Source organism: Sus scrofa, chromosome 5 (assembly GCF_054392235.1).
Source record: "Sus scrofa isolate SSC_HxYL_T2T_F1_AM1 chromosome 5, Sscrofa_HxYL_maternal_Yorkshire_Landrace_v2.0, whole genome shotgun sequence".
Taxonomy (NCBI): domain Eukaryota; kingdom Metazoa; phylum Chordata; class Mammalia; order Artiodactyla; family Suidae; genus Sus; species Sus scrofa.
The window spans coordinates 16,905,025-16,930,070 of NC_139387.1; the positions used below are offsets into that span (position 1 = coordinate 16,905,025).

The 25,046-nt window shown below is 59.4% G+C and overlaps 1 protein-coding gene across 19 annotated transcripts; it reads right to left on the bottom strand.

The window, feature by feature from the left end:
- Positions 1–390: 390 nt before the first annotated feature.
- Positions 391–21,878, bottom strand: ADCY6 (adenylate cyclase 6). Of its 19 annotated transcripts, none has more exons than XM_084955506.1 (23): positions 21,848–21,878; positions 17,071–17,157; positions 15,850–16,708; positions 11,792–11,941; positions 11,277–11,398; positions 11,058–11,169; positions 10,761–10,888; positions 10,130–10,288; positions 9,892–10,033; positions 9,662–9,790; positions 9,360–9,385; positions 8,983–9,130; positions 8,664–8,761; positions 8,393–8,480; positions 8,137–8,253; positions 7,712–7,870; positions 7,237–7,415; positions 6,072–6,107; positions 5,860–5,989; positions 5,282–5,545; positions 4,283–4,487; positions 3,114–3,238; positions 391–2,892 (listed from the first exon to the last, which is right to left on the bottom strand). In XM_084955506.1, exons 3-23 carry the CDS (start codon positions 16,705–16,707, stop codon positions 2,767–2,769), a joined length of 3,501 nt encoding a protein of 1,166 aa, XP_084811632.1. In that variant the 5' UTR covers position 16,708; positions 17,071–17,157; positions 21,848–21,878; the 3' UTR covers positions 391–2,766. The 19 variants fall into 19 exon arrangements, 14 of the variants coding, with proteins under 14 accessions (XP_084811632.1, XP_084811630.1, XP_084811634.1 ...); XM_084955504.1 differs by lacking the exon at positions 21,848–21,878 and adding an exon at positions 21,717–21,845; XM_084955508.1 differs by lacking the exon at positions 21,848–21,878 and adding an exon at positions 21,159–21,341.
- Between the last annotated feature and the right edge of the window lie 3,168 nt (positions 21,879–25,046).

A 25,046-nucleotide genomic window follows, 5' to 3' on the forward strand; every position in this document is an offset into this window, starting at 1 on the left:
CCGATACCCACATTCCTGTGAGAGCTGGACCGAGATTCCCGAAGGAGCCAGAACTTGGTGTTTGGTTTGGGAGGGGCCAAGGTACTGGAAAGACCACCACGGGGGGCCGGGGGGGTGGCGTGGGGGGGTCCTGACCTCATGCACGGCGGCAGGGGTCAGAGTAACACATCTCGGAAGGCACACTGGTCCTCGTGATGCGGAAGGGCCTTAGAGCAGTCGTGCTCTCTGAAGATGCTGCGGCTTCACCTTGGCAGGGAGAAAACCCAAGGAAGCCCTCTGACCGCAGGTGAGCGGGCTCCGCAGAGCCCCCGGCAGGGGCCTGCCTCCTACACCAGGCTCTGCCGCCTCTGACCCAACCCAGGGCCCAGAATAGCTGCAGAGAACAGAGGATTTTACAAAGACTTTGATTTTTATTGATACTTAAATATATTAAATATTTCACTGAAATACATGGTACACCCCCCCCCCTCCCACAGTGGTTACATTATAAAACCAAAGTCCATGGGCCTCCCATCCACTGACTCCCTCACCGGATGGCGAGGGAGGGGGCAACGGCAGCCCAGGGGGAGCGCATGGCTGGCACTGCGGTACGGGGAGCAGGTGTGGACAGGCCCCTCCCACCTGGCAAGAAGCAGAGACAAGTCACCCAAGTCACCTAAGACTGCTGTCCTCCCACTCTGGTCTCCTTACAGCCTCATCTCCCCACCACCACCACGCCAGGAGCCCATGCATCCCTTCCTGTCTAGGGATACGGCTGAAGGGAGGGGAGCTGACTTTCCATCTGGACCAACTGGTCTTTCCCCCTTCTCCTGCCTTAGCTAATGAAGTGACCGATGGCCCATTTGGTTGATGTTTGAAGATCCCCCAGAGCAGTCAGTACAAGCCAGAAACCAGGCCTCTGCAAAGAGCTAGAGTCCAAAAGGGCATAAGGAAGGGCAGGAGAGCCACCTGGCCCTTCTGCTCCCCAAACCCAGCAGCTCTGGGACCCTCTTCTCCTCTGCCTAACACCTCACAACAAAGTGATCTTCAAGCAAAATTCTAGCTAATGCCCCTGGCTTAAACAGGTACAGAGAAGAAACCAAGGCACCAACTAATTCAGACCAGAGGCAAGGAGCTTGCAAGGAAGAGGGGAAAAGGCAGGCAGGGATAGGAAGGGAGTCTAGGGTCCAGCCCTCCTAACCCTCCTGCAGCCCCTGCAGGCTTCATGGGGACCGGGGAGCCTGGAGCATGCCGGGCTCAGGCCGAAGGCTGGGGAAGGCCGAGGTCCAGGTTCCCCTCCCCACCCCCTAGTACCAGAATCTGGGTCCTCAGAGGGACCCCATGCTACCCCCGCCCTGAGGCAGACCATGTCACAGGACACCAGCTGGGGAACTCAGGAAACTCTTGAGCCTCTGCCCACCAAACCCCAGATAGTTCAAGTGCAAGGTGCACTGGGGCTCAAGCAGATGCCTGGATCCCTGCCCCAGGCTGGGAGATGGTCGTGCTGCACACGTGGCCCCCAAATGGCACTTAGGGATTTGGCACAAAAAGGACTCCTCTCCCCAGGGCCACCCCTCTCTGGCTACCAAACCCCATCCTGTGCCTGTGCAACCTGGGGACCCCTCTACATCCCTTGGGATCAGAAAGCCTGCCTAACTCCCAGAAGACAGAGGCCCACAGGAAAGAGGCAACCCAGGGTGGAGAGCTGAGGAGCAGGAGCGCAAGGACACACAGCCCCAGGACACAGACACGCACGCACAGACCGCCATGCACACACGGGTACACAGACACACACGCCAGAGGCCCGGGCGGGCAGGCTTGGATCAGGGTCATCTTCCTCTATGCCCGGCCCTTTGCTATTTGGCAACAGAAGGGGTAGAGAGGCTCCATGCCCCCTTGCCGGCAACCAGCAAGAGAGCGCTGGGGCAGTGGCGGAATCCCGGGATCCCGACCCTCAGATCAGAGTCGGGCAGCCCCTTGTCCCAGCGGGCCTGTTCTCTTTGGCACCTGCAGGTGAACATCCAGCTCCTGATCTTCTGATGTTCCCACACCCAGGCCCTGGCCGGGCATTTTCACAGTACCAGTGAGACCAGACGCCCTTTTCCCTGGAGGTGTGTAGGAACTGGGGCTAATCTGAGCTGTCAGAAGTCCCTTTGTTCCCCTTTGGGGACAGATCATGGGACTAGGATTTGGCAAATGGAAACATTCCCCTGAAACAGGGGCAGGGCTGGGTGCCCAGAGCATCTGCCCCCAGTGCCCTGTGTCTAAGAGAGAGACCTGGCTGGGGTAGGGGGGTGCCCAGGACCGGTGCTGGGGATACAGGCACAGCAAAGGCAAGCATGGAATAGGCACTCTTCAAGCCTGCCCCAGCCTTTGTACAAAATAGTCCCAGAAAAAAGCGGGAAAGGAAGGGCCCAGCCCAGATGGGGAAAGGGTAGGCGTGGCCAGCTGCCAATTTAAATCTCTCCAGCAGGAGGGCTCCCCCCCTGCCTCTGCAGCTGCCCCTCCCCCCGCCCCTGCTCCCAACAGCTGGAAGAAGGGAGAGAGAACAGCCCTACCCCCAGTTAAAACAAATAAAAGTCACTTGCACAATCCTCTGGGTATCCCCTCATTCACCAGCCTGAGGGCAGGCGAGTGTGGTCCAAGCACAGCCTGCTGGGGTCTCCCCTGTTGTGGTCAGCAGGCTCCGGAGGCTCAGCGCACCCCGCCACAGCTTCACCCAGCGAACACAGAGGCCACTCAAATGCCCACCTTGGTCCTTTCAGCTCAATTTGTAGCTGGGCCCTGCTAACTGCTGGGTCCCCCATTGAGGAAGTAGGTGGTCATTTCCCCCTTGCCCTTCACCTTGACCACCCCGCGACACTCCAGCTGGTAGCCCTTGGCCGCTAGAACCTGGTACAGGTCCGTGGTCACCTGGGGGGGGGAGGTGGGAGGGGAACCCGCTTAGCCCGGGATCCTTCCTGCTACATTTGCAGGGGCCCAGGGGCTCTCTGGTCACGCTAGCCCCGCTCCCCAAGCCCCCACAGAACACTGCCCCCCCCCACCCTACCCCTGCTCTAGCTGGCTGCAGAGAGGGCTCCGAGGAACCTCCCTGGACCCTGATCCCTCCCAGCCTCTGCTCACATCCCCCTCACCTGGATTCGGTCAGGGACCCCGGTGCTGTCCATACGGCTAGAGACATTCACTGTGTTCCCCCAGATGTCATACTGCGGCTTCCGGGCCCCGATGACGCCTGCCACCACCGGACCCATGTTCAGCCCTGGGGCGGGTGGGGAAAGCAGTGAGAAAGTGAGAGGTGTGGATGTTCCACGGTCAGCCCAGGGAGGCACCCACCCCCGGCACCTTTAGAAGGACCCAGAGGAGAGAGTGGAAAAGAGACACGTCTCCCAAGTGTAAAGAACGGAAGACGCAGGCAGGTCAGCTGAGGCGCTCCCCTGAGTCAAGACAGCTGTGCTCTGCCAGCGTTCTCCCGGCCACCCACTCGGGGAGAACTGGGCACTCTGTCACCCTCTCGACAGCCCTAAAGGGTAGTATCATCATCCCCATTTTACACAAAAGGTAACTGAGACTTAGAGAAGTTAGGTGACTTGCTAAATATGCCAGCTAAGGGCAACAGCCAGAATTCAAGCCAGACAGTCGGGCTCCGGAGCCCTCGCTATGAACCACTGCCGTTCAGCAGTTCATCTGAGAGGAAGTGCCTCGTGTCAGAGGGGCCACAGACAAGGACACAGGTCCTGGAGTTTAGATAAACCTGGTCTTGAGTCCCAGGTCAGTCATTTACTTGTTGAATAACCTTGGCTGAGTTATTGAATCTCTCTGAGACTCCAGTTTTCTTTATCTGGAAGAGGGGATAGTAGCGTGAAGAGTAAAATGTGCTTAAAAAAAAAGCCCAGAATAGTGCTCAGCACAGAGTAGGCCCTCAATAGAGGATCTCTATTCCTTTTTTTTGAGGGCCACACTCACGGCATATGGAGGTTCGGAGCTAAAGCTGCCAGCCTACGCCAGAGCCACAGAAACACCAGATCCAAGCCATGTCTGCGACCTACACCGCAGCTCACAGCAACGCCAGATCCCCCACCCACTGAGCGGGGCCAGGGATCGAACCCGCATCCTCATGGACACTAGTCAGATTCGTCTCCGTTGCTCCAGGACAGGACCTCCACGCTCCCTACTCTTAACATCAGGTGAGGAAGGAGGCGGGAGGAAAGGAAAGCCCCCCAGGACTCCCGATGCGGAGTGAGACGCCCTCCGCGTCCCCCAGAACCGGCCCCGGGAAAAGCTGCCGTGGCCCGGGCCCTCTCACCGATCTTCATCTGGAAATTGTTGAAGGAGTGCTCGTTGATGTGCTTCATCTGCTCCATGAGCCGCATGGCGTAGTCGGCCAGGGCGGTGATGTGGGAGCGGCCCACCTGATCGTAGGTGCTGGCGTTCAGCCCGGAGGCAGCCATGTACGTGCTCCCAATGGTCTTGATCTTCTCCAGCTGCCGGAAGCGCTCCTCGCTGATGATCTGCACGGCACAGGGGGCCTGGCTGTGGAGGCGGAGAGGCCCAGCCCAGCCCTGGCCCGGGCTCAGGCCTTGCCGCGCCCTTCCCTGCCTCCACAGGCCCCCTCCTTTGAATCAGCAGGGCTCCCCCTACCAGCTGCTGCTCTCGGTGCAGGACTAAGGGGCCAGGCAAAGAGTCCCCCTCACCGGGCAGCCATCCGAACCTGGGCCGGGGCGTGAGCACACAGCTCCGGGTCAACCGCTCCCTCAGAGAACCCAGAGCCACGGGAGGGATGGCAGGCATGGCCGATCACCACCCTCGCCTTTGGGGAAACTGAGCCCCAGACGGAGAAAGCGCCTTCCCTCCAGAACAGGGAACAGGCTGTTCCGGGCCTGGGCTGTCAGGACACGTCTTCGTATTTTGCTCCCATTTTGTCTATTCTGGGGACCGTCCTGCTGTCCTGCTTTCTTGGCCTCATGGGGCCACAGTCCACAGACTACTGGGATCGTCAATGACACCCACCTGGTACCTATACCATCCCCCCCACGGATCTTCCTGTCCTTTGCTCCCCAGCAATGACGACCCTGTCCCACCGGGGCTGAGCTCCTCACTGCCTGCCGTACTCTCGTGAGCGGCTCTCCCTGACGTCACTGAACCACCTGGCCCCTTCCCCACCCGTGGGTCCCGTCCGAGCCCCCCTCCTCCTCCCAGTCCCAACCAGCCCCTCCAACCCCTGCCTTCTTCTCCAACATTCCCCCCACCCTCTGGTCCCCAGGTCCCGCCACCCTCTGCTGGCACCTGCCGCTTGGACAAGCACCTCGTCAAAGTCCGCGATGATCTCGTTGAGCAGCCGCAGGCACTCGACACCCTCGTTGTTTGCCTCCAGCTCCACGTAAAACTCGGAGAAGTTGGCAATGGAGGCGAACATGACGGCCACACACTCGCACGACTGATAGTAGAGCTCGTCGTTCCGGCGCTCCCGGGCCAGGAAGTGGGCCGCTACATCCTTGGGCAGAATGTTATGGAGCAGCCGCCGGTTGTATGCCTGCAGCTCCTCCATCTCCTCCTTCTCCCCTGTTGCCTGTGGACACCACACCCATCACCCACTGCCCAACATTCACAAGGGGTGGGTGCCGCGGCCAGCGCCTGGAGATGGGCATCAAGAGGGAACCACGTGGAAGAAGAAAGGGACGGGCAGGTGAGGTCTAAAGAACAGGCAAGGGGGTAAAGGGGGCAGGGACAGGATGAGGCCAGGGACCAGGAGTGGGCACAGAGAAGGCATGGAGCCAGGGTGGGCTCGGGGCGGCCTGAGCCTTGGCCAGCCAGGAGATGCCCGGCACAGCCCAGGCTCTGCCCCCAGGACCCTGCCCCTCCCCCAGAGGCCCGGCCAGTCACCTGCAGTTTCCAGAGGAAGTCCAGGCGGGCAGTCGATTCCACCTGCTGGGCATGCAGATAGAGCGCCAGTGCAAAGACCAGCAGAATCACCGGGGTCATGTATTTGAGTGCCACCCTGCCTGCAGCTGGGCTGAGGGAAGCAGAGGCGGGCTCAGGGTCTGAAGGAGGCATCCGGCAGGCCCACCCTTCACTGCCCTAGAGCCCTCACTCACCAGTGCAGCCCATCGAAGGTCTCGTTGGACGAAGCCCTGGCAGGAAGACACAAGAGACAAAGTCATCGGTTCTTCCTGGGTTGCTAGGTCCGGGCATGGAAGGGGAGACAGAAACTGCGTTTACTGAGCACCATAAACCAGGCACCGGGCCAAGGCTTTTGCTGACATTCACTCACTAAGAGCAGAGGTTCCCCTCCTGGCTCCTCCACTCACCAGCTACGTAACTGGGGACAGCTTGCTTAACTCTCTAAGCCTCCATTTCCTCATCAATACAGGAGTGATCTGATTTCAATAAAGCAGGCAAGAGGCTCATTGAACACAGTGCCTGGCATCGGCCAGCCTTCGATAAACACTGGTTACTGTAATCTTTACAACTACCCGGTGATGCAGATGGCACTGCCGTTTTATTTATTTACTTTTTTTTTTAGGGCCGAACCTGTGGCATATGGAAGTTCCCAGGCTGGAGGTCGAATGGGAGCTGTAGCTGCCAGCCACAGTCACAGCCATGCCAGATCCAAACGACCTATACTGCAGCTCACAGCAACACCAGATTCTTAACCCACCGAGCGAGGCCAGGTATTGAACCCGTGTCCTCGGGGATACTAGTCAGGTTCTTAACCTGCTGAGCCACAAAGGGAACTTCAGCACTGCCATTTAATAGCTGAGGCAATAGTGGCTCAGAGACATTAACTCACCTGTCCAAGGTCACACAGCTAATGAGTGGCAGGGAAAGGATTCAAACCCAACGGACTCCAGAGGCTTTTTCTACCACATCAAGCTATGGCCAAGAACCATGAAGGGTGGGGTTTGTAGAGGAAAAGCCAATGTGCTGGCCCAAGCAAGGCCCTCAAGCAGGAGTCGGAGTTTTGGTTCCTGCCAGGGCTCTACCACCAAGCAGCTGTGTGACCCACAGGCAGTTAAGAGTGGATATGAAAGCAACATGCAAATGCGAGAAGGGCGCCTTTCTTGCTATCCGGCCTAAATATGAAGGGATTTCCCAGGACTGGGGTTTCCCTGAAGTGACTGTTGGGGGCCACATGCTGCCTCCTTTCCCCCTACGTGAGGGGTGAGTGGTAGCACACTGCACCAGAGAGGCTCACAGTGACCTGGGGGTGGCGGGTGGTAGAGGCTCCTGGGGGATTAAAGGGGCTGAGGATAAACTCACAAGCCATGGACGCCAAGCAGTAGGTCGTAGTTGTCAAAGATGGTGGCCGGGGGACCCAGCAGGAGCAGCACCAAATAGATGAGCCCGAGGACAAGGATCATGGCCAGCTTCCCGATGCTACTGATGTGCAGGAAGACAGAGCTGGCCAAGAGACTCAGCAGCGCGTTCCCGACGAAGTACTGGGGGGCCACGGCAGAGGCAGTGTTGGGGGAAGGCAGGGGACACGGCGCCCCTAAGCAGGGAGAGCCCCATGTCCCTGCCAACCCCAGGCTCCCCTCCACAACCCCAAACCCCGAACCTCCTTCACCCTCCACACACCCCTACAGAACACCGGGGCCCCCGGCTGCTCCTGGAGCTGGGGACTCTGGTAAGGTCCTGGGTCCCCAGTGCCCATCGCCAGGCCTGGCACAGAGCACTCAATAACTGGTTCTGATCAGGACCCCGCCCCCACCCCGCCTGAGCGCTGCTTGGACACCTCAGGGAAGCTGCAGGTGGGTGCGGTGCCCTCACACAGGGGAGCATCCAGGCCCAGAGAGTAATTGAGCTGCTGTAGGTGGCAGGGGGTGACGTCAGCAGGTGTCAGATTCAGCATCCGGGCTGCGCAAGTCCGTATGGGGGTGTGGTTACAGGTGAACTGCAAAGGTGAGGGAGGCGTATCAGAGTAACCAAGGAGGGGACAGGTCCAGGGCCATGCCGGGGGGGGGGGGGCCCTCATACCCCAGGGGCCCACACTCCCACTGAGGGATGACAAGAGGTAGGGACAGCAAGGGGGGGAGGACTGGGGTGAACCTCACCCCTGCTTTGGGCAGGAAATCGTGACTCCTTCCCCTCTGCACCCCTAGCACCCAGAACAGTGCCCGGCACAGAGAAGGGGCAGAAGAATTCCCACTGGATCTTTACCATGTTGGCAATGGCGGAAGTGAACACAAGCAGGACCGAAAAGATGCCAACCGCAGTGCTGTGTGCCCGAGAGCGGACGATGCTGCGCGACAGACGCCGCAGGGCCTCAGGGAACAGCTGCCGGGAGAGAATCGGAGGCCACATTAGCCAAGGGGTAAGGCCGCCCAGGGGTGGGCCTGATGGCAGAGGCGTGGCCCTCTCCTCCCTCGCCACCCCTGGCCTGGCCTCCCCACAGCCCTGGAAGGCCCCCACGTACAGAGCCACAGGAGTACACGGCACAGGCCAACACGGTGACCAGCAGCAGGAGGAAGATCCCGGCATAGATCCCAAGCACCAGGGCTGAGCTGGGGCACAAGAGGGCCAGGGAAGGCATTACTTAGGGAGATCTGGGCATCCTCGTCCCACTCCCACCCCCCAGGCGGGCAGGGTGCGGGCCCCAGGCACTGTGTGCTTTCATGGGTGTCTAGGAAGGTTCTGGGGCGTGGTGGAGGGAAGAGAAACCAAGGGGGGAGGGGCGGGGCTCTCACTGTGGGAAGACGAGGAGCTGGATGAAGCAGATGAAGCAGAAGACCAACAGGGCACAGGCCACGTAGGCGCCGAAGCGGGGGTCCACCTTCCGCGAGTACTGAGGGAGAGGAGACTGAGCTGGGCGCTGGCTCTGCCCTGGGGGAGGCAGGGCACTGCCAGTTGGCCCAGCTGACAGGAATCCCCGCTGTGCCCTGTGGTGGTCTCCCCCCTCCCCGTTCCCCAGGAACCTCTCCTGTTCCCTCCCCTGTGCTGAGACTTCCCTGCTGGTCCGCCCCCTCCTCCCCCAGGCCTCACCCTCTGCCCTCGCATCCCCCAAACCTTCTTTTCAAGATCCTCCCTCTGGAAGGTGAGCAGGAACCGGCGCACATGGTCCTTGCGCAGCTGATCGATGCTGCGGGCATCGATGGCTCGGCCCAGGAACTCGTCCACCTCATCCTCAGGGTTGAGGGCGTCCTGGGCACCTCGGCTGAGGGCAGGGGACACAGCTTCACCGAGTGCATGAGCAGTGCCATGTGACAGTCAAGGAGAAGTGGAGGGCACGGGCAGCCCTCAAAGGAGGAGTGCCAGCCGTGTGTGTGGCACCTGCTCCCACACGGCACCTCTCAGGTCCTGGGCAAGGACCCAGGCTCCTCAGCTGCATCCCAGGTGCCAGCACCTTCGCCCTCCCCTTCCCCCTCCTCAAGCACCCGACTTACTTGTCTTTGCTGGAGTCATCAATGCCCTGGAGAAGGGGACAGAGCGTGTGAGTGAGATGAGGGGCGGGCCACCTTCCCCGCTACAATCCCTTCTCCACCCCCAACACTGTGCCGAGGGGTCTCCCCATAGACTCTGGGAGGCTTGGGACCCCCTGGGATGAAATCAGCCCCGACCCCCGATACCAGGAAGGCGACATGGAGATGACAGCAGGGACGAGGAAGGCAGAGGAGGGCAGGGGCAGAGAACGGTGAGGGAGACAAGACAGTGAGGCGGCAGGTCCTGGTGCTGTGGGGCCCCTCACCATCTGGCGGAAAGCCTTGGAGTCCTTGGTCCGGGAGAAGGTGCGGTCGGGCACCCAGCGTGGCATCAGCCCTTCCATGGAGTTGGCCCTGGTCCGCTGCAGCTTGGCCAGCACGGCCTTCTCCTCCTTCTGTGTGGGCAGCACGGGCGCAGGCTCGGAAGAGGGGCCCAGAGGCGGGCTCTGCCGGCTCCCCCCATTGGCCCGTCTGCCCGCCTCGCCCTGGCCCTGACCCGTTTCTGGCTGGCGCCCAGGATCAGGAAGGTCTCGATGTGCTGCTCCTTGAGGTAGGCGTTGCGCTCCCCGCCCCGGCCCGGCTCCACCTCGTAGTCGCCGTTCAGGTACTGCAGCGTGGCCCGAGTGATGTGGATGCGGCTGCGGGCACAGGACAGTGAGACCCCAGCTTCCCGCCGGCCTGGCTGCCACCCCCCTCTCCACCCCCCAACCCCGGCCGCCTGGACCCACACTCACCCGGCCCGGCCCCCCGCCTCCATGTGGTTGGCCAGAGTCACGTCATTGGACCACACGTCAAACTGCCACTTCCGCAGGCCGAGGACGCCGCAGTGCACACGCCCGCTGTGGATGCCCACGCGCATGTTCACGTTCACGCCCGTCACCTCGCGCACCAGCCTGGGAGGAGGCGGCGTGGTTTAGCTCCCAGCACGGTCCTCCCCACTCCCAGGCCCTGAGTTCCCCTTGGGGCCCAGTGGGCAAGGACAGACCCAGGCACAGGAGATCGGCCTCAGCGGGCTTGGGCAGGAGGCTGCATGGGGTTTGAGGGCAAATGTTCGAGAACCCTGTTCACCAGCAGGGGCCCAGCAGCATCTTACGGAACTGAGCCAGGAGAGAAGGCCCACTCCCCTCCCTTCAGGCCTACACAGTTGGCACTCTCTCCAGCCCAAGCCCCCTGAGCCCATCCCAGCCAGCTGGGGTCTCAGGGGCACAGGGGGCCCGCTGAAGAAAGATCCAGCCCCCTCCCCAGTGACAGATCTCCAAGACAGAGACACGGGCAAGACTGAGCAACAACCCTGAGGACACAGCGAAGGCAGGAGCAGGCTTGGGCACCCTCAGCCGAAGGAAGCCTGGGGGGAGGCGTGCTTACGAGATGGCCTCGATCATGTCCACGCCCATCTCCACGCAGCAGTGGGCGTGGTCTGCACGGGCCTCGGGCAGCCCTGACACACAGTAGTAACAGTCCCCTAAGATCTTGATCCTCAGGCAGTGATTTTCCTAAAGGAGTTGGGAGAGCATCACCTTTATTCTGCATCACCTGCCTGGCCCACCACCCTTACTGCAGACTCCCTCGGCGCCCACCCCGCAAAGCTGCTGCCAGGGAGGCTTGCTCCCTGCAGCCCCCCACCCCAGGGTCAGCCTCACCCCCAAGCCCCAGCACCCTCACCGCAGCCAACTTGTCAAACCGGGCAAAGAGCTCGTTCAGGGTCATGACCAGCTCCTGTGCGGTGCACTGGGATGCCAGACTGGTGAAGCCTTCAATGTCGGCAAACAGGATGCTGTAGACAGATGACGGCAGGAGAGAAGGGCCACGTGACCCTCAGAGACTCCCAGATCTGCCCCCACCCCCACCCCGACTCCTGGTACCCTCCCACCCCCACCCTACCTGACGTTGTCATGCTTCTGGATGTAGATCTTGTGAAACATCATGTCTTCTTTCTTTGTGTTGATGTCTTCTTTCATCTCCATGGCAACATGCTGGGGCAACACGGACAGCAGCAGCCGCTCCTAGGCCAACGGTTTCAACAGGGCATCATTATCTCCTTGGCCTCACATTTTAACCCCTCATGGTCGCTCCACATCCCCAGAACCCTCCTAGACCTCCCTGGAGACCTGAGCTTCCCTTCTGGACCATGGTCTGGGCCTCCCCCATCAGAGCCCTTGGCAGACATGCATCTCAGCCTTCTCGGACTACCCCACTCCACCTCTCAGATGTACTCCAGCTACTCCCTCCCACCCTCGGACAGGACAAGAACCCAGGGGCCAAGGGCCTCGGTGATGCACAATCAGGGGCAATCATTCACACGTGTTCCGTGGAGCTGCACGAGGCAGTGGATCCGATCTGCGAGTTACGTGCAGGTGAGGCTGGAGGGAGGCCGTGACCAGGGAGAGCAGCCCCACCTGCTGCCGATTCTCGTGTTGCAGGTGCAGCCGGGCCTGGATGTAACCACGGGTCTCCTGAAAGGCCTGGCGCTGCGACACCTCAGCCGGGTAGTGTGTGCAGATGCCGATGACATTGGTGCAGAGGAACAGCAGCATGTTGGCACCGAGCTGCGGGAGGGTGGCCGAGACAGATGGTGACCACTGCCAACAGGCACAGGTGCAACTAGCTAGGCTCTCTGGATGCACTGCTCCGGGGAAGAAGCCAGGGACCTGTGCTCTGTCTTCCCCAGGCTGTCCCCACCCCTGCAATACGCCTCCCCCTTCCCCACTGGACTCCAGTTCCCTGCCTAGAAATGTGATCTCCTCACAGCTCCCGGGAACAGAAGTACCAACCAGGGCCAGGTAGGTCACCAGGCCTGGGCCCAGCCCACCGTGACTTCCTGCCCCACAGACAACCGGCACAAAAGACAGATGCTCCTTCTGTGCATGGTTCTCCTTATAGTCCGACGCCCAGGAGACCTGAGCTCTACATCCTCCTGTGAGTGCCCAGGACAGGTCGCCCCATCTCTCTGGGCCTCTGTTTGCTCATCTAGAACCGGAAGAGGAAAATAAGATCTCTAAGGTCTCTTCCTGCCATGACGTGAGTATTATCATCATTATTGGAGCCAATATGTTGGCTGCCTACAACATGCCTAGGTTCCACAGGTGTCCTGTATATGTTAACAAATGTATTTCTTTTTTCTTTTTTTTTTTTTTTTCTTTTTTTTTTTTTGGCTTTTTGCTTTTTAGGGCCGCACCTGTGGCATATGGAAGTTCCTAGGCTAGGGGTGGAATCAGAGCTGCAGCTGCTGGCCTACATCACAGCCACAGCAACACAGGATCCAAGCTGCATCTGCAACCTACACCACAGCTCACACCTGAGCAAGGCCAGGGATCAGACCCGCATCTTCATGGATACTAGTCGGATTCATTTCCATCGCACCACAATAGGAACTCCACCAAATGTATTTCTTATAGCTTTAGGAACTTGGTGACACTTTTTTTTTTTTTTTTTTTTTTTGGCTGCGTCCACAGCATGTGGAAGTTCCCAGGCCAGGAACTGAACCCACGCTACAGCTGTAACAACGCTAGATCCTTAACCCGCTGAACCACAAGGGAACCCTGAAAGAGTTCTTTGTAACACTACCTCATTTTAAAGGTGAGGGACTCGGGCACAGAGAAGCCATGTAACTTGCCCAAGATCACACAGCTGGAAGTAGCTGGTGTGGGGCTTGAGTCCAGGACAGTCAGACTCCAAAGCTGTGTCCCACCCATGCTGTATAATACATTCCGGGTTCCTAAGATTCCTATTCATTCCATTCGCCCAGGCTCTTGAGGCCCAGCCTCAGAACCCAGGCTTGGGAGTCATCAATTCTACCGACACGAAGAACCCTTCCTAACTGGATGGGAGGCCGCCATGCCCAGCCACCCCTACCACTTGGCCCCACCACGCCCCACACCCTAGGACTCCAATCGGCAGCAGCTTTGCCTGGAGAGCAAAGCTCAGGGAAGCTGGCCTCAAGGTTTCTGGAAATTGAGGGGTTAACCTGGCACTTGTGGCTCCACCCCAGAGTTGGCTGGGGCAGGGCTCTGGTTTGGGGAGAAGGGAGGGCAAGGGCACCCACGGGAAGCCAGGAGTTCTGGAACCAGAACTAGTCCTGCAAACTTGGGCATGTGGCTCAGGCGCTGGGACCTAGGTTTCATTTTGCTTGGGTGAGATGGACGGGGCGGGGGGCGGGGGGGGTCCGGCCAAACCCCGGAGCCGCTTCCAGCTCCCACCTCGAGGACTGGCCTCCCAGCTTCCCTTCTCAGTCCGGCTCACAAGGGCCCCCTCCCGGCCACAGGGGTGAACAGGGGGGCACACTATCTCCCTCGAGGGTTTCTAAGAATAGCCCCCAGTGGGGGAGAAGGAGAGGGGGGCAAACCAGGCGACTTCCCTTCCTGGCCCTAGGAGCCCAGGAGGAAAATGTGAGTCACGGTGGAGGGAAGGGGAAGGGGGACAAGAGACTGAAATAGATCCGTACACAGCCCCCTGTCCGCCTCTGAGAAAAAATGGATGCCAGGCCACCGTCGTGACTGCAGGCTGGGCCGGGTCCCGGGTGACCGCTCAGCGTGTCTGAGTGGGGAGCTCCAAGGAGGGTGAGGAGCTGCATCAGAAGGGGCTGCCCGAGGAGCCAGGAGAGGAGGCCGCCGCCCCTCGCATCCAGAAACCCACAGGCCAGCGGGGCGCTCAGAGGAGGCGTGTGGGCAGCCCTGGCCCCAGGACTGGCAAAGGGGGCAGCTTTCTCTACTTGCCCCGAGAATGGGCCTGCCAAGCCCCACTGGGTGAGGCTGCCACTGGGCGCCCCGGGGCGAGGGGCGGGGTGGCGGAGGCAGGAGGCTGGCACAGTCCTGGCCTCCATGGGGCTGTGCCTCCCAGTCAGGCCCTGGGCCGGGCTCTGGGCACCAGGCCAGCTGAGAGCAGGGAAGAGACACCCACCCACCCCTGGCCAGCCAAGAGGGTGGGGGGAGGGAGGCACCACCTCCAAGCTCCTCCTTCCCCAAGAGGGCAGTCCAACACTCCAAAGCCCAGGGTGTCCGCTACCCTGGAGAGGAGGGGGGTGCAGCGGCGGAAGGACCCTGGCCCTTTAAGAGATCAGCCGGTGCCCTGTGGGTACGCGCTCCACAAACAAACCGGCTATAAGGTTACTCTTAAAAAAAGGTACGTTCTGTTCCAGAGCACAGGCTGGGCAGGGAAGGGCACCAAGCCAGAGCACCCAGCTTCTCAGCCCGGGAGCCCCGGGCACCTTCCTCTTTGTGGGTGGGGCTAGGGTGGGCTACAGGCCATAAGCCCTGGGCAAGGCAGAGGCTGGCTCCCTCGAACCTTGAGCCAGACAGAGGACACCACCGTCCAGATCAGGGTGCCAAGGGAGGGCTCGCAAGGTGTGTTGGTCGGGGGGCTGTGCCTCCAGCAGCCCCTGAAGGATCAGCTGGACAAGACCGCCTGGTCCCTGGTCAGGAGGGTGACATGAGACAGCCAACTCGACCAGCGCATGTCTCTCTGCAAGGGGGACATTCTGGAAGCCCCTTGGCTGGGCCCCCTCCCCTCCAGTTTCCCCACACCTCCCTACCTCCGGGTGAGAAAGCTGCCCCTGGGAGAGGGTGGAGCCCTGGCAGCAACATGGTGAGGTAGACACTGCTTTTACCCCAGTGTTACAGGCTGGGAAACGAAGGCTGGGAGAGGCCGAGTTAGTGTTCATGATTTCACAAAAACGCAGCCCACTGGATAACCACGTGTACCTGCAGCCCAGCCCTTACGACAACCTCACCGCACACACCACTCAGAACCCAGAGGCAGCAGCGGGCGGGGAAAGAGCCTCAGGTGGGCTGCCGGTGCCCGGTGGGGAGAGGGCAGAAGTGAGGCCAGAGCCTAAGGGCCCCCTTGTCCACAGTCGGTCCCCAAACCACTCCCGGCCCAAGAGAGAAGCAACCCACTCATCACCTTCCCTGTCCTCTCTGAGCTGGCCTCGGTCCAGGAGAGAGGCAACTCCTTGCTCACTCTTCCTCCATCCAAAACCTCCTGCATCCCTCCGCATCCCCGCCTGGAGCTGCCTTGCAGGGAAGGCGCCAGGGCCTGGGTCTCAGGTATCACCTCAGGCCAGTGATGCCAAGCTCTGGTGTCGCCTGCCCTGCCCTCTTAGCCCTGGCCCACACTTCGACTAACCACCACACTCCCACCTGCAGCCTACACGGTGCCTCTGCAGGCTGCACTCTCTCAAGGGCCTCAGGCTAAAGAGCTGGAGACGGGCCTGTGGGGACAGAGCACAGGAAGGCTCGGGTCCTGGAGCCTTCCCTCCCTGCTGCAGTGCCTTCTGCCCCAGATCCCAAAGAGAGAGACTCACCCTGCAACGTAGCCTCCCCACACCTGCCCCTCCTCCCAGACACAGCCAGATAGCCCTCAGCCGCCCCGTCCACCCCTGGCTCACCCACCCTCCCTTTCCCAGACCCCTTCTCATTCGGGGCCTGGCGCCCCCATGCCTACCTCTCGGACCACCCACCTGCTTCCAGAGGAAGGCATCACCACGGTTGAGTTGCCAGGCCAAGATCAAGTGCAGGGTGGAGAGGCCCAGGCCGCTGAAGACGGCTGCCCGCATGCGGATGGGGAGGAGCGTGTAGGTGATGTAGACAAAGAAGACGGGGCACCAGAGGCCAGCGGAAGGGCTGTGGGGGTGCGCCGCCAGGGCGCCCCCGACCTGCACAGCCGCCAGGATGCCCAGCACCACGTAGCTCACCACCCACATGGAGTCCTGGCGGAAGCTGTGTCGGTTGCACACGACCATGAGCGCCACGAAGAGGGCGGCGGCGCAGGCCAGCAGGGCCACGTAGGCAGGCTGGGGGCGGGCGGGCGCAGCGTGGAAGGCCAGCAGCACCGCCGTGAGCAGCAGCAGCACCGCCATCAGCAGCGTCAGGCTGCTCTGGTTCATCTGAAAGAAGTACCGCTGGTACAGGCGCTCCAGCTTAGCCGAGCGGAACTGCTTCGACTGGAACACCTGCACCAGCCGGCGCCAGCAGGCTCGCCCGCTCCTGGGGGCCACATCAGGGGCCACCTCGGCCGCCCCGCCGGCCACGGTCGCCTCCGGGTCCTCGAAGCCCAGGGCCACCGCCCGCAGCCCCAGCTCCACGCCCTTGCCTGGGCCGCCCCTCCGGATGAAGGCCTCCTCCTGCCAGGGGCACCGAGGGGCAGCGGCAGGGGTCGGGCTGGGCGGCTGTGCCTCCTGGAGGCAGCTCATATAACGGGGTGTGCAGAAGCCACTGGTGCGAGTCCCCCGGCGCGGACGCTTCTGCCCATTGCGCTCGCCCCAGGCTGTTTTCCGTTCATCCACTTTGGGGACCAGGAGGCCACTAAACCACGACATGCTGCTGGGAGGAAACGAATGAGAGGGGGGTGAGACCACCACCACCATTAACGGAGCACTTCCGGCTGCCAAGCTGAGCGCTGCGGACACCTCCTCCGCCTCCTCCAAGGACTCAGGACCACCAGGGCAGCCCCATCCAACTGGGGAAGGAAACGGGAGCAGAGGGACCTGAAGGCATCTGCCCCAGGTCAGGCGGCCACACAAGTGTGAGAAGCAAGATTCTAACCCAGATCTGCCTGCCTCCAAAGCAACTCACTTAAACATTGACCTCTTCCCTAAAAGGCACTGATTTCTTGGTGGTTACAGACTCAAGTGCCCATGTCAATGAGAAAAGCCGCCCCGTTCAGGAGGCAGAGGACGCACCCCAAGCAGGTGGCAGGCACCACCCTGCCCTGGGAGATTGTGGCCACTGGTGTCCTAGGGGAGCCTGATCTGATTTTTTGACAGAAGCTGGAAAAAAAAAAAGAGAGAGAGAGACTTTAAAGCAACATCTCCTGATTTTTTAAATGTTGGCAAGTAATTCACATTTTTTTCAACCCTGCAAAGCCAAATAAATCACATCTATGGAATGAATTCAGCCTGTGAGCTGCCAGTCCAGAACCTCTGTCCAACAGGGGATCTCTTTCTAGCCCCTTCCCCATCACACTCACACACCGCGCGCTCTTCGCCTCGTTAAATCCAACTTCTCCTTCAGGTTACAGCTTCAATGTAACCTCCTCCGGGACCGTGTCCCAGCTCGCCCATCAGACGAAGTTTGGGCCCCTGTGCACTTGCTGTACATTTTCCGCCTTGTACTTACCACAGTGATAATTAAGTCACCCCTTGTTTAATGTGTGACTTCGCCCCTCTGACGATAAGGGATGCCTTCAGTTTTGCTTGGCACTTTATTCCCCGCCCCGAGCACCCCAAGCCCTGAGTGTGGCTCACAGCAGGGACTCAATACATTGATATCCTGAAAAGACAGAGCGCATGCTCCAGGGCACTGGTACAGAGTGGCTAACAAGAACTAACAACCAGTCACGATAATCCTCTGATGCTTCATCTTCCTCCCTGCTCTCCGGTACCCTCAGCCTCCTTGCTGTTCCCTAACACGCCACACACAGGCCAGCCTGGGACCCTGGTGCCTGCTGTTCCCTCTGCCTGGAACAAGAGCGCCTCCAGGTCACAGCTCAAATGTCCCCTTATCAGTGAGCTTCCCTGACCGCTCTATTAAAATAGCAACCCCTTTCCTGGAGCTCCCTAATCTCTCTTCCGAGCTTTATGCTTTATTTTTCTCCACCGCTCTTATCAGCAACTGCCATTCTATATATTTTTCTTATTCTTTGTCTGTCTCTCCTAACTGGAATGCCAACTTCTCGAGGGCAAGGATTTGGCCCTGTCCTACTCCTGTTACATCTGCAACACCTAGCAGGGGCTTCCCCAGCCCCCTGGAAGCACATCCTAGCATCTGGCTCATAGCCACAGAGGAATAAATGTTCGTTGGGTGGCTGGCTGGCTAACAAACACTCCCATGCACTTTCTCTCTGCTTTAAAGTCTTCAAGGTCTTTTCACACACCTAAGTCCCTCTGATCTTCACCAAAACTCTGTGAAACTGATCCTGTGGCCACCTGAGGCACAGGATGGATGTGACAGGAAAAAAAGGAAAGCAAAGGAAAGGAAAAGAAAGGAGGTGGGGAGCGGAGTTCGCTGGTGGTCTAGTGGTTATGATTCAGCACTTTCACTGCTGCAGCCTGGGTTCAATCCCTGGTCTGGGAACTGAGAGCCCACATCAAGCTGCTGCACGCCGCAGCCAAAAAAAGCAAGGAAGCAAAAGAAATAACGTCCGTGACAGTGCACAGGGCTGGCCCAAGCTCTAGAGATCACGAGTCACCAAGTCAGGTCCAGATCTCACATCTCCAGCAGGGAGGTGTCCTGACCTGGGGTGGGAGGGCTCCACGACAGCACCTTCAGTCTGTCTCCCGGCCAACCCCAGGCTCAGAAGGTGAGGGTGAGAGTACGGTCATCCATGGATGCCCGTGTCCCCAGCAGGGCCACACTCCTCCACGGCCACAGAGCACCCTGAGGGGCTCTTCGTACTTAACCCTGCAGAGCTAGCAGCACTGACATTTGTACTCACTAGGGGGCAAGGGGCAGGGTACCCAGCGCTTGCCTCAGGTGGCCCCAGGACCAGATGCTCAAGCCACAGAAGCGGTGCTCCAAGCAGACACCTAGGGGCCCAGAAAGCAGAAGGAAGACGGGGGACCTCTCTGCATGCTGGAAACCCCCATCCTTGGTTCGCCCTCTGCCAAGTTCTCTCGCCCTCCCTTCACCTATATCCCACAGACCCGCAGGCTCTTGAACCCCTCAACATCACCGACAGCACCAGCTGGAGGGATGGATCAAAAATCCCACGGCTTTTGGTCAGGCTGGCATTTAGAAAAGGTCACCAAAGAAAGCCTGGCTCTTCAACACACTTCATCAGAAACATGATCTTTGGAGTGAGACCAGGTTTCGAACCCTACTGTGACTATTTGCTAGCTTCACAGCCTTGGACAAGTAACCTAACCTCCCTGTAACAGTTTCTTCATCTGTAAAATGGGAATAACAAGAGTTGTAAGCAAAGACGCTAACGGCACCTGTCACGTAACACACACGCAACAAACATCAATTCTTCTCCCCACCTTACACCGCTGTGAACCCAAAACTCTGCCAAAGTCCGAGAGATGGAAAGACAGGAAAGGCATAAGCAAAAACCCACATCTCCCCGGCCCGTCGGACGCTGGGTTCTCTCAGCCCCTGTGTCCTCAGCTGTCAGTGCCCAGAGGTGCGTGAGACAGAGCCCAGGGTGAGCAGGTGCCCCGCCCCACCCCCGACACTGGCGGCAGATTCTTCCCACTCACCAGTCCCCTGACCTGTCCTTCCCTCCCCACCCCCACAGGCCAGACCTCTGTTCCCAAAGGACCTATTTCTGGCCACGTCCCCAGCCCCCTAGAAGCACATCCTAGCATCTGGCTCATGGCCACAGAGGAAGGAGCAGGCACTGTCCGGGGGAACCCATGACCCTCGCAAGAACACTCTGACTTCACAAGGGAATAGCTTCAGAGATCTGTAATTGTCCAACCAGCTGCAACCAGCCCACCCCGGGCTCCACTCCAGGCACTGGCCATCTTGGAGAAGTCACTCCTGGTACCCCAAGCCAGGCTGCTATGGCAGGGAACAGGGGAGGGCAGTGTTCAAAGCCACAAAATTTCCCTATATGGGTCCCCAACACTCCTCTTCCCGGAACCCATCGCTGTGAACCACAGACCACCACCCTCCTCCCCAGGTCCTGGGCTCTTTGCTCTCACACAAATCTGCCACTTGAGGCACCACCAGCTCCCCCAGCCAGAGCCACGTCCATTCAGCCGGGCAGAAGGAAGCCCAGTGCCTCCCAGACCCCAAGTCCCTCCCGAAGCTGGATCCTCCAGCCTGAGACCCAGAGTCTGAAACAGGCCAAGGCCCAGCCCCAAGGACCGCTTTGCCCACTGCTTTGCCCAAACCCTCTTCCTGGCCACCTCCCATCCATCCTGTCCTCAGAGGCCCTCTGCCCCTGCCCTCTTTGGCAAAAGGAGGCTCCTGAGGATTTAAAATGACTTCAGAAAGTTCACCGGCTGAAGGCGCAAGGCGCTGCCCAGGCAGGGCACTTCAGTGCCAGCACCACCCACCACGCTGGGAGGTGGGCCTCGACTCCAGGCCTGTCCATTGGTAGGGGAGCTTCCCCAGGGCCGGTATCTGGAGGTCCAGGAACCCTCCCCTCCCTTCCCTAGCCCGGAGTCTCCCTAAATACGTTAAGCTCCCGCCTCCACCAACCCCCAGCAGAGTCCTCCAAGTCGCAGGGGGAGTTCAGCACGCGAAGGCGATGGCAAGAGTCCACTGCCTGCTTCCACCTCTAGCTCTTCGGTCAGGCCCCAGAGCCTGTTCTGAATAAAGTCTGCACTCCCCCCTCCCCGCCCACCCCGCAGCAGGCCTTGACACCAGCCCTTTCATTCCCAAGGTCTGGGGTGAGGGGAGCAGGACTCCTGCAGACCCAAGGCGACCCTCCCTGCGCCCAGGCAGGCATGCCTGCCTTTCCCCTAAAGCACAATCACCCTCTACCTCAAACTCCGAGGCTCACCCACAGCCCCGCTGCCAAAACCTCAGGCCGGCCCCTCCCCCAGCACACGCCTCTCCCCCTCTTCCCAGCGAGCCGGGAACTCGCTCCGGGTGGGGGGAGGAAGGGACGCCTAAGGCAGGCAAGGCGGGTGCGAGTCTCGAGCCCCGGACCTAGGAGCTCCCAATCCCCCATCTCCTCCCGGCCTGCCCTCTGCCAGCCCCGACGGCTTCGGGCTCCCCCGCCCCGGCGTCCGCGCCGGGACCACCAAACTCCCGGGCGCCGCGCGGGGACCCGAGCGCCCGGCGCCGCCTCCCCCGACACCGCTCCGCGCGGGCTCACCTGCCGCCCGGGGTGGGCGCCTCCCCCGGGCCCCCGCCCCGCCGCCCCCGCGGGCTCCGGCCGGCCGGCCGGCCGTCCCGCGGTTCTGCTCCGTGTCCGCGCGTCCCGGCCGTCCCTCCCGCCGTCCGCCGTCCTCCCGGCCCTCGCCCCCTCCCTTGTTGTCCAGCGCAGCCGCCCTCTACCCCGGATCCAGAAGTCCCCTCCCCGCCGGCTCCCGGACTCCCCGCCTTAAAGGCACAAGCGCCTTTTGTCTGGGCACCCCCTCCCCCTCCCCGGACGCCGGGCCGGGTGGCCGGCTCCGCGCGGGAGGAACCCGCTAGGGATGGGGGACACCCAAGAACGGGACCCCTCCCTCCGCGCGCCCCCTCCTCCCCCCCCACCCCGGCCGCTCCCTCCCCCAGCCTTGGGAAAACAAGCGGCTTCTGTTCTGGGATCAAGACCCCGGGGAGGAGCGGGCCGTTCAGCCCGCTCCCCCTTCCCTCCACCCCCGGGCTGCATCCTCCAGCATTCCCTTCCCTCCCTCACCCCGGGGGTCCCCAAACGCACCGACAAACCCACCCTGGAGCCGCGAGTATCCCTCCCGCCCCTCGCCCCGCTAGGGGAGGGTTGGCTTCCTTCCTGTCGGGGTCTCCCCGGTGCCCAGCACCCACTCCTCACCCTTCCTCCGTCCCCCCCAGCCCCCACCCTACCGTTCCCGCCCCGCCTGCCAAGGCCCTGCTCCCTCCCGAGGGAACTCAGTTTAATAATTAATTAAGATTTCATTCCACAAGGCGCCAGGTGTGTGCGGCCTGCTTCCCCGCACACCACCTTTTCCCTCCTCCTCCAACCCTCCCAGGCATGGGGCCCCCGACGCGAAGCCCCTGCACCCTGAGCCCAGAAGGGGGGACTGAGGGAAGGGCCACTCTCCACGCTGCCCAGAGGCCCCACTAATTCTGAGGAGCCCCTCCCCCTGGCACCTTTTCCCCAAAGGCTTGAGCTTCCCTGTGGAGTGGGGTGGGGTGGGGTGGGGGTGGAGAGGGGGTGCATTGCCAGGTTCAAGCACTGAGAAATTGTCTGGAACTTGTATTTATGTCCCAGGTTTTTGAGCTGGGGAGCTGCAGCCCAGGTTACCTGGGTGATGGGAAAATCACATGGCAACTCCTTTAACCCTTTGAGAGTTAGGAAGATGGTGTGGCCAGAAAAGGGAAGAGGGTTAATTAACTCACCCAGGATGCAGGTGATTCTGACCTAAGAGCGGCTGCCAGCCCTCCAGAGCTTGGGAGAGGGCAGCTGGTCTGGCTTCCCTCTCAGGTGGGCTCCTGGTTGCCTCAGCCAGACCTGTAGCTCTTCCTTCCTGCCAAAGCCCCTTCCCCACCCAGGGTCCCACCACCTAGATGTGAGAAGCTGCTCCCTCCTCAGACCCAGGCCTCTCCATATTCTTGTCCTCCAAGGCCCAGCTCCTGTCCATGCCAAATCCCTGCGGGGATTCCTAAGCCCAGGGCAGAGCTTGAGGCAAGAATTACGAGAGGGGAAGAGTTCTGTTCATCGACATCACTTACCAGGCGTATATAGTGGCAACACTACACCTTGGATAAATCATCACTTACTCTGGTTTTGTTTTGTTTGTTTTGTTTTTGCTTTTTGGCCACACCTGCAGCACTTACAAGTTCCTGGGCCAGGCATCAGACCAGGCCACGGCAGTGACAGCACCTGATCCTTATCCTGCTGTGCCACAAGAGAACTCACGTATGCCCTTGAAGCCTCATCCATGAAATGGGGATAAAATGACCTGCCTTGTCTTTCTTACAGGATTCTGAAGATCAGCTAGAAAAACGCTGCTGAAAATGTTTGAAAATGGAAAATGAAAATGAAAAAGGGAGGAGTTCCCCTTGTGGCTCAATGGGTTACAAACCCGACTAGTACCCATGAGAATGTGGGTTCGATGCCTGGCCTTACTCAGTGGGTTAAGGATCCGGTGTTGCCGTGAGCTGTGGTGTAGGTCACAGGTTCAGCTAGGATCCTGTGTTGCTGTGGCTGTGGTGTAGGCCGGCAGCTGTAGCTCCAGCTTGACCTCTAGCCTGGGAACTTCCGTATGCTACAAGGGCAGCCCTAAAAAGCAAAAAAAAAAAAAAAAAAAGGAGGAGGAAAAGAAGAAGAAAAAAATGAAAAAGGGATACTTTATCCTGCCATATGTGATTCTCAGTTGTACAGGCCTGGCCTGTAATTTGACCTTCGGGGCCTCTTTGCCCGACTTCTCCCTTTGAGTAGCCAGGGTTCTCAGCAATATCAAAATTTCTTCTCTAGGAGTTCCCACTGTGGCTCAGCAGGTTAAAAACCCAACACAGTGTCCCTGAGGATTCGGGTTTCGGTCCCTGGCCTGCTCAGTGAGTTAAGGACCTGGCACTGCCGTGAGCTGTGGCATAGGTCACAGATGTGGCTGGGATCCAGTGTGCTGTGGCTGTGGTGTAGACTGGCAGCTGCAGCTCTGATTTGACCCCTAGACTGGGAACTTCCATATGCCGCAGGTGCACCTGTAAAAAGAAAATAAATAACATTCAAAAAAAAAAAATTCCTGGAGTTCCTGTTGTGGTGCAGCAGAAATGAATTCAACTAGTAACCATGAGGTTGCGGGTTAGATCCCTGGTCTTGCTCAGTGGGTTAAGGATTCAGCGTTGCGGTGAGCTGTGGCAGATGCAGCTCGGATCCTGCATTGCTGTGGCTGTGGCTCTGATTCAACCCCTAGCCTGGGAACCTCCATATGCCATGGGTGCAGCCCTAAAAAGCAAACAAACAAACAAACAAAAATTCCTCTCCAATCTGAATCCAGTATCTGCCATTTATCTCTTAATATGTTTATGGGCTGTAGGGGAAAATGCAAAAGACAACTGAGAAAAAGAAATGTGTGCATTATGAAATTGTATATCTTGGAACAGAAGGCTTTGTCCTTCATTTTATTTTGGAATGAAAAACTATTTGGAAGCCACCCAAGTTAGCTGAAGAAATATGCTAGGTATCCGTCTCTGGGAGTTTGTCACACTGACCTCCTCTGTCTACCCTGGTGTGTGGCTGGTGTGTTAGTCTGACCTCCTGAATTCCGGTTCCTGGAATCAGTACCTTTCTTTGGTCCCCTCTATTAGCACCTTACACAGAAGTCCTGTTTCTAGCACTATAGACGATTGCAGGCTTAACAATGATTCCGGTCCCCCCCCCTTTTCTTCTGTCTTTTTAGGGCCCCACTTGGGGCATATGGAAGTTCCCTACAGCCACAGCCATAGCCACGTGGGATCTAAGCTGCACCTGCGACCAACACCACAGCGCACGGCAATGCAGGACCCTCGACCCACTGAGCGAGGCCAGGGATGGAACCTGCATCCTCGTGGATACCAGTCCGGTTCGTTTCCGCTGAGCCACAATGAGAACTCCTCCAATCCCTTGTTTTAAAGATAGGAAACGTGAGCATTCCCTGGTGGCCTAGTGCTAAGGATCTGGCATTGTCACTGCTGCAGCTAGGGTCACCTGCTGTGGCACAGGTTTGATCCCTCACCTGGGAACTTTTGCATGCCATGGGTGTGGTAGAAAGGGAAGGGTCGGTTCAAAAAAAGAAAGTGATAGGTCCAGATTCTGAACACCAGCCATCTGGCTTCAGAGCCTGTGATTGTAACCACTGTGCTTTACTGCCTATGGACAGTCATGCCCCTGAAGTGACTTGAAGTGACATTCCCACAAAGTGCCTTGCTCATGATCACACAACTACTGGTGACAGAAAGAGGACCAGGACTCAGAGCTACTGACTCCGATTCACTTCTCTTTCCCCTGCTTCACTAGGACTCTGTCTGCATGTATCGTATCACAGACGTGAGTTGTGTGCTTCCCTGATGTTCCCTCAGGGACACAAGGCATCCTTCTGCT